The 8,776-nt window shown below is 38.7% G+C and overlaps 1 protein-coding gene across 1 annotated transcript; it reads right to left on the reverse strand.

Moving 5' to 3' along the window:
- Positions 1–287: 287 nt before the first annotated feature.
- Positions 288–1,181, reverse strand: LOC308273214 (vomeronasal type-1 receptor 4-like; the record flags this gene model as incomplete). Its single annotated transcript, XM_080710303.1, has 1 exon — positions 288–1,181. The coding sequence occupies one exon, from the start codon at positions 1,179–1,181 to the stop codon at positions 288–290; it is 894 nt and encodes a 297-aa protein (XP_080566429.1).
- Between the last annotated feature and the right edge of the window lie 7,595 nt (positions 1,182–8,776).

Genomic DNA, 8,776 nt, shown 5'->3' on the forward strand with positions numbered 1-8,776 from the left:
TGCTTCTAGAACAATGCTAATGAAAACCAATCTCACAAACAGTAGAATTAAAGTCATTTCTTGAGAGTGTCAGCCTGCAGCATGTTTTTTATGTTTTCCACTTCAGTTTTCTGTGAGTTCTGTATTATCTAAGGGCTACCAGAATTTTTGTTTGGAAATAAATCCTTGTATGTTCAAGCTTATTTGATTTGATTTTGTTTTAAACACAGCACAAGAGAATTAAGTGCTTTCTTTCAAACTTACTGAATGGCTCAATGAAATAGACATTTTCTCAACAACTTTCTCTCTTACCGAGCACTGCAATAGTCAGCCAGACGACCATCTCTGTGAGTCAGCACAAATGGGCTGACAATTGCATACCCAAAGGCCAGAAAGTCTTGTACAGTTATTGCTATAGAATCATTCTCTAAAGAGAAAGTTGAATATAAAGAAATAAAACAATCTATACAATAAAATAAAAGATAACAGAGCATCAGAAGGAGAATGCTCTGAGTGGCTTTCAGCTCAGGGGGAGTATTGCAGAAGGGCCTGGAGTTTTGAAGATAGAGAACTTGCTGGTGGTGCTTGTGGAGGAGAAATACCATGTAGCTGCTGGCCCCACCCATGACACCCTGAAACAGGGCATCTCGCAGGATCATGAATGCAAGGAAAATCCATCTGAGTATCCAGCTTTCTGGGAGAAAGTAACAGAAGCTGTTGCTTTTAATACGTGATATGTTTATGCTGTTAATATTTTTGATGTAAAATGTTAAGTTCATGCTTATCAAGGAATTGAGTATCCAAAAGAAGAGAAACAAGGGAAGGATGTGCCACACTGACCTTGGCTTGAGTTTCCTCCACCTGGAGGCCCTGGGACTGATGGTGATGGCCTGGACCACAGTGAGGAGGCAGGTGGTGCAGATTGAGAGACCCCGGGCCACTCTCTCCAGGTAAATAAGAATTTTACAGCCAATATCACCTAGGAAGTTTCTCAAATGAAATGCTGCTATTGTCTTTTCCATTCCTTTAGAAAACAGCATCATAATATTTGTAAATGACAAATGGGTAAGAATAAGGTGTACAGATGTCCTCTTGGTGCCTTTGAAAATGCACATGCATTTCACAGAAACAGTGATGTTTCCTACAATGCCAAGTCCTGTTAGAAAGATGAAGACTGCTTGCTTGACAATATCCATGACCATTTTTTAATTCATAGGCTAAAAACCTCAGAGCTAACATCTTATTTTACTTTTTGCAGTACTGTAAATTGAACTCAGAGGGCACTTCACTACTGAGACACATTCCCAGGGCCTTTTTAGTTTTATTTTTTATTTAGAGTCAGGGTCTTGCTAAGTTGTCCAAGCTGCCCACAAAGTTGTGATCTCTTGGCTCAGTCTCTGGTGTCACTGGGGTTACAGGCATGGGGCACCTTACTCAGCTGGATCAAATATCTTTCTGAAGAAAGCATCAGCAATGCTCATATGTATGTGTAGCAAGGCCATTTTCTGAAATGTAAAGGACTGTTACTGTGATACTCTGTGTTAAACCTGTATAACCTCTAAGTCATACCTTTGTTCAGAAAACCTGGAAAACAAAAGGGCTTCTCACCCTTTCCCCTGCTTCCAAAGAAGGAAGAATTCTCTGAAATTGGCTAAGTTTAAGATTATCCCACAAATTCTTGTTCCTGTGCCTGGGGTTACTATATATAGGGGGTCTATGAGCTAATGGGCTGCTGTTGGATGGCAGCCCTGCGTGGAATTATGACAGCCCTACACAGAAGTAAAACCTCCGACCTTGACTGAGTGATGGTCTCGATTTCTTTGTTCTATGCTTACGGTATAACAGTTACAATATATACAATGGAGCAATTTTTTCAAAATAATCATTTTTTGTAGCCCTGTTTATGGGTCATTCTGTGTAGTCGTGAATGCCATCATAAGGAAGGGTATTCAAAAATCTAAACTTTTAATGGAGAGTGTTTTGAACTCCACGCTAGAAAACTAGTCTCCTTGCTTAAGTCCTTATATATCCCACCTATGTTCAACCCCAGCACGGCTGCATTAAACCCCAGATCCCACAACTAGCATTTCTCCGTGTGATTTTATTTCATTCTATCATATCCCCATCACTAATTCCAAAAGTTTTCAGTTTGGGTCCAACCTGTCTGCCTTCCCCTCAGCCCACATGCAGTCACTTATAAAACCTGTTGCTTCAGCTACTTCAACATCTCAAAAATTTAGACTCGTTTCAAGTTCCTCAGTGTTTATTATTTTGTTGATTATTCCTTTGTGTCTCTTGTTTTGGTGAGCACAACAATTTCTAGATTTTTTTTTTTTTGCTTTCAAGTTTTATTTCTTTGATGACAATAGCTGATATTTCTCTAGTCCTAAATACCCAAACGATTCCATGAGCACCCTTCCCAATATTAATTTTTTTCTAATCCTCAAATCAAGTCACATTGTATAACCTTTCCACATAGGACTCAACAGTTAAAACTGAAGGGCCAAAAGACAATCAGGAATTGTCTCTTCTCTGAAAAACAAAAAACAAAAACCAAAAAAAAACCAAACAGATATTAGGGTACAGCCAGGGTGGGTTTTCTGAAGGAAACACGGAATGCTCCTCTTCCAGGGTTTTTAGTAGAAGTCTGAGGTCCCACCCAATGACTTCAGGGGCCTCTGAGGAAAGCCTAGGTCAGTTCTGGATGTGGTGATGTTTATCAAAAGGGATGTGGGTAGGTGGATTAAGGATGTGCTATGTGCTGTCAGAAGATGAGTACTGCCTTTGAATTAGGAATATCCAGGAATACCTTCTTGTAGCAAAGTAGGTCAGGAAAGTATTGATATAAAAAGAAATCACTGACAGAGAGGGTCAAATGACATTCGACTGCTGCTGCAGAACCTGGCAATAGTGATTCCAGGTAACCTTTGCAACTTGCTGTCCTGTGTCTTTTTTCAAGCTGGATCTTTATCAGTCCACACAGTCTTCGCATAATCATGGATAGGATATCTTTTCTCCTCTAAAATATTTAACCCCATATATTATTTATTGACATAAATAAGAATTTATGTCAAACTATGGTCTCTAGAATAAGAGGAGCCAGAATGTTTGACCTAATCCCCAGGATCTGTATATATTCTGTATTGTTAGGATACATTTCTTGTCAGGCGTGGTGGCGCATGCTTTTCATCTCAGCACTTGGGAGGCTGAGACAGGAGGATTGCACAGGTTCGAAGCCAGCCTCAGCTAGTTAGTGAGGCTCTCAGCAACTTAGTGAGACCCTGTTTCCAAATAAAGTATAAAATAGGTCTAGGAGTATAGTCTGGAGGTAGAAAGCCTCTGGGTTCCACCCCCAGTACCACAAACAAAACAAAATAAAATAAAACAAAAGAACCCCCACAAAAAACCACAAAAAACCACACACACACACACACACACACACACACACACACACACACACACCCTCTATTTCCTCCCCTGATGAATGGGAGATTAAGGACTGTATCACTGCATTAACGAAAGCAGCACATAGTCCTAAGTGTCTAATACACAATGCCTTTTGCTACAGGATTTAAGAGGAAGCTTCACACATTTAGGTAACAGATATAGAATATAAATGGATAGAACATTTAATCAGAGATTGAATCTGTTAATAATGGCTGGGCTCACTACACCTCTATACCCTGGTAGATTTATCAAACTTTTAGTTAATTGTATTTTTCTTATAATTCCTGGGATTCTTATTTTCCAGCATTCCCTCATCTTCTCAAAGCTCCAGATCTCTGAATCAAGTTTGGGATCCATTTCTGAAAAAAACTAAAAGTTACTTCTCTTTATTTCTGACAAAGGAAATGAAGAATGTCAGAGGAGGTAAGGGTAAGTATGATTCCAGAGTGCTTTTGAAAGAGTGCAGTGAAGTGTTTTATTTATTTACTTATTTACTTACTTACTTACTTACTTACTTACTTACTTACTTACTTACTTATTTACTTACTTACTTACAGCACTGGGAGTGGAACCCAGGGGCTTTCTGCCTCTGGGCTATACTCCCAGACCTTTTTTCTACTTTATTTGGAAACAGGGTCTCACTAAGTTGCTGAGAGCCTCACTAAGTAGCTGCGGTTGGTTTCGAACCTGTCTGATCCTCCTGTCCCAGCCTCCCAAGCGCTGGGATTACAAGTGTGCACCACCACACCCGGTGTGAAGTGTTTTAAAGACAGGCTTTTAGCCGGGCATGGTGGCACACGCTTGTAATCCCTGCACTTGGGAGGCTGAGACAGGAGGATTGTACAGATTCGAAGCCAGCCTCAGCTACTTAGTGAGGCTCTCAGCAACTTAGTGAGACCCTGTTTCCAAATAAAATATAAATGGATCTGGGAGTATAGCCCGGAGGTAGAAAGCCTCTGGGTTCCACCCCAAGTACCACCAAAAAAAAAAAAAAAAAAAGACAGGCTTTGCATTCAGATAGATGTATTACTCTCCAGCTGAACCAAACAACTTAGCTACTTGTGTACATCCATATCAGATCCAATTTTATCAATTAAACTATGAGATTATCATTCTTTGCTACATAAAACTGGGCTAAATGTAAAATTTGTTGCCTCAAATAATAGTAACAGATTGACAAAAACATGGCAAGAATTATCAAAAAGGAAACTATAATTTCAAATAATAATTGTTGCTCATAGTTCTTCCATCAAACAGGCTCATAATGAATGAAGTTTACTTACATGTATGGTGCAATATTAGCTGTTGGAAACAGAAGAGGATGGACGCAGAAAGAATGCCTTCAAATTAAACACAGTGCATGTAAAGATTTAGCAGTATAATAGAAAAACAGAAGACCACCCATTGTAAACACAGCAGCACACCAAAAATTAGGTGAGGAAACTATGAAAACTTAAAACGCTGATGGATGCATAATGTAGAACAACATGGAGGTTGAAGAAAAATATGTTTTTCCTAGAAATCTGAATAGCCCTTCTAACCTTTTAATTTCTGGAAGGCAGCAAGGTGAGAACCTTATTGTACCCTCTTCACAGTGACATACATGCTCAGGCATTTCTGAAGGGACATCTGCTGTAAAGGTCCCCTTTATCTTTCTGGCCCCAGGTTCATCCTGTTAGCAGAAAGAGAGTGAGTCCTAAAGCTCATGGAACCTCTCATCAAATCCCTTCCTTACTCAAATAGAGATTAATATTTCTTCTAGTAAGAAAATATTACATAGTGCATAAGAGTAAATCAGAAAGACAGGTCTACTCATCTGGGTACCTGAGGTGGAGACAGGCTCTTGGTCAGTCCTGGCTAGGTGAAGTTCCCTGGCCATCTCTGCAGCTTCTGGTTTTGTAGAGCTCTTGGCTGCCATAAACTACCACCAAGGAGTCAGTTTTCACAAATGATATCCTCCCTGTCAGGGGAAAGGAAACCCTTTGCTGAGTCTCAGTCCCTGAAGTACAACTTTCCCTGTCCCTCCACGATGACATTTGCTTTGCTTAGATATAATTAGAGTGCAATTATTTTAAGAGATGGATGGGCAGTAAGTAAGTGAACAACAAGGCAAGTTTTTGTTTCTGCATTTTCTATCCCTCTCTGCACCTTCCCAAAGTCCCCAGCTGTGAACCAGCATGGGGATGGCTTCTGAGACATAAGTGACTTTCCTTCTCCATACATGGGAACATCTTCAGTGATGACCAGCACTGAGAATTCTGCTTTCTGAGCACATTCCAGCCATGGACTTGGTCATTCAGGAGTCACTTTGCTGCTGTTAGTCACATTGAAGGTCAAGGTCTTTGCCACAAGTGGTTGTTTTATTCTTTGTATATTAAACAGCAAATTGGACTTAAAATCTGCATGGGCCAGCCACCCACTTCCAAATACCAATCTTGCAGTACAGAGCTTCAAAGACCTTGGTATAATTGGTCTACATCTAAGAATGTCCTTTCCATTCATTATTCATTAGTCAGCAAAGGACTAGTCCCCCGTGCAAACGAATGTGAACAAATGTGGGCATAGGGATGAGATCAGAGGTTAGAATCAGACCTTTTCCTGAATTGAGAGGGGCACAGGACTGTTCTAGGATGCAGGACTTTTTTCCTCTGGCTGTACTGGGTGACTGTATTCTCATCGACTGCAGTTGCTCCTGGCACCTAGTAAATGCTGAAATTCTCCTGCCATGAAAGAAGAGTTGACCTTTGAGATAACTGTGACTTTCATTCCCTGATTTTGATAGAGAGACGCAAGAGCAGGTAGATTAAATCACACACAATATGTTTAAAGTTAAATACAAATTGAAACACAACAATAATTATTTTTCCTAGCTGAAATAAGGAATATTTACCTCTGCTAATGTGTTATTTTGCTTTGAATACATGTAATTTCTTTTTCTGTCAGATTGAGATGTATACAAATCTCTATAAAGCTGCATAATGAATGCTCTTGGTAGCTTGACAGCCCAGAGCCCTAAAATCCTCTGCAGAAGTACAATCATCAAGTAAGGCAGTACCCTCTCTTACAGTTTCTGCAGAAGAGCAGAAGCCTAACTAGCTCCAATTTGTAAAATCATATTCTGTAAGTAGAAGATTATATATATATATATAATATATATATTATATATATATAGTTTATTTATTAAAGACCATGAATTAACACAGGTCATCACTCAATCACTTAGAAATCTAGGGTGAATTGTATGTGACAAATAGTGCTGTCAAGTTTTATTATCGAAGATGAATACTTGTTTCTTGAGAAAGTATCCTCTGTGGCTTTCCCTGCCTGCCTATAAAAAGAATATTTTCCTCCTGTACTTGCAAACCTCTCTAGTGGATTTCCTGTGATGTGTGTTGCATTCTATTTGAATGACTTTTTCAATTAAAACTCCTTTTCTTTTTCTTTTCATAGAGATTTTATAGGTTGACAATTAAAAAAAATCTTTCTCAATACACACAGAATTAGGGTTGGAAACCAGAGACTCTGACTCTTGAGGCCCTAACCAGCAACTGTTGCTTCCTCTGCTTGGGATTCACCTGCCTCTTCTGGATGAGTCTTGCTTTCAGTCAGCCTCACTGTCTGGAGGGGTTAATTTCTCAATCTCAGAATGACTCATACCTATCACAGAATTGAAAACTGCCTGAGATAGAGAAATGGCCATAAATCATGATACTGGAAAAGATTTTCAAATCCCATCTGGACTGTTGATGGGTTTCCCATATCATGTTCATAACTCTCTCTGATAGATGAATCTCTGGGGTGGGGACATGTGCCACACACCAAAGCTATCTTTCTTATTATTTAATCTCTAGTAATTTTTGTCAAGTAGATTTTAGAATATAAAAAAGAAGCCAGAAGGATTAATTATTTCATAAATTGAAATAAACATTGGTAGAATAATCTGTTGTTTATATTCATTTTTAGTACATTGGGTGAAATATCATTCTATTTATCTTCATAATTATGATAGCAACAATAGCTTCAGTATGTTTAGTGCTTATATCATGTCAGGCAGTATTCCACACAAAGAAATATTTATCAACATGTTTGAAGTTTTTTAATATCCTATAAGAAAAAGTCACTTATTTTCATGGTGTTTATTTGATCCCAAACTATAATGTACTAGTCCTAAAGTCATACTCTAATGGATAAGATACTATAATATGAAGCCCTCAAGTCAGTTGAATCACTAGAACAGGTATCATGGCTCCTCCATCATTCCCACACTGGAGCCACGTTACCCTGGAGTGATAGGCAATATAGGTTCTCAGGAGGAGCCTTATTAAACATAAAAATACATCCTAATAATCTTTCTCCCATGCTTCTCTATAAATATCTTCAATGATTTACTAGAGTGACAGGGAACTAGGGCCAGTGAACAATAAGATACTTCAAATATAGTGGACACTGAACATGGACTGACAATGATTGCTACAGATGCAAAGTGTCACTGTGAACCACCAGTCAGAGGAGGGACTGAGCAGGTCTGATGATTGTGGAATTTAATCTCAGTGCAGGATTACTTTTGTGAAATCCACGATCACTGAGGAATCATTGTTGACTTGCCAGTAATGGATTCTTTCTGCTACTTTATTTTTTGTTTTAATTATTAAGAACTGATTACAAGTAACCTAATTATAATTGGAGATGATTTCTTGTAAGATTTTATTATTTTATTTTGGTGGTACTGGGGGTGGAACCCAGGGGCTTTCTACCTATGGGCCGTACTCCCAGACCTATTTTGTTTTATATTTTATTTGGAAACAGGGTCTCACTAAGTTGCTGAGAGCCTCACTCAGTAGCTGAGGCTGACTTCGAACCTGCGTGATCCTCCTGTCTCAGCTTCCCAAGCATAGGGATTACAAGCGTGCGCCACCATACCCGGCTAAGATTTTATTTTATTTTTTTTTAAGTTTGAAAGTTACCTTTTTTTAACCAAATTTAAGGAGCATTTGTCCTTTAAGTATGATATCACCTTTTAAAGGCAAAACTGATGATGGGTGAAAAATAGCTAAAAATACATGAGAGAGCAAAGCAAGCTGACGTGCTTCTAGCTATCTGAGTCTGTTCTGATCATCAGTATTTTCAGTGTGCTGAAATTCTCCTACTGCATTCGATTTGTGTCAAATTTAATCTTGTGTTTTCTCTATTTTAAATTGTTTTCTGCTTATGAGTCTCAATATATTTAAATTATTAAAACTCAATTTTGACTCTTGGTGGGAAAGAAAATAACACTTATTTAGGGAAACGAAACCTTAACTAATTTTTGCCAACATTCACAACTCATCTCCCTATTCATCTAGATACTTTG

This window comes from Muscardinus avellanarius (genome assembly GCF_963383645.1).
Source record: "Muscardinus avellanarius genome assembly, chromosome: 14".
In the NCBI taxonomy this organism is placed as follows: domain Eukaryota; kingdom Metazoa; phylum Chordata; class Mammalia; order Rodentia; family Gliridae; genus Muscardinus; species Muscardinus avellanarius.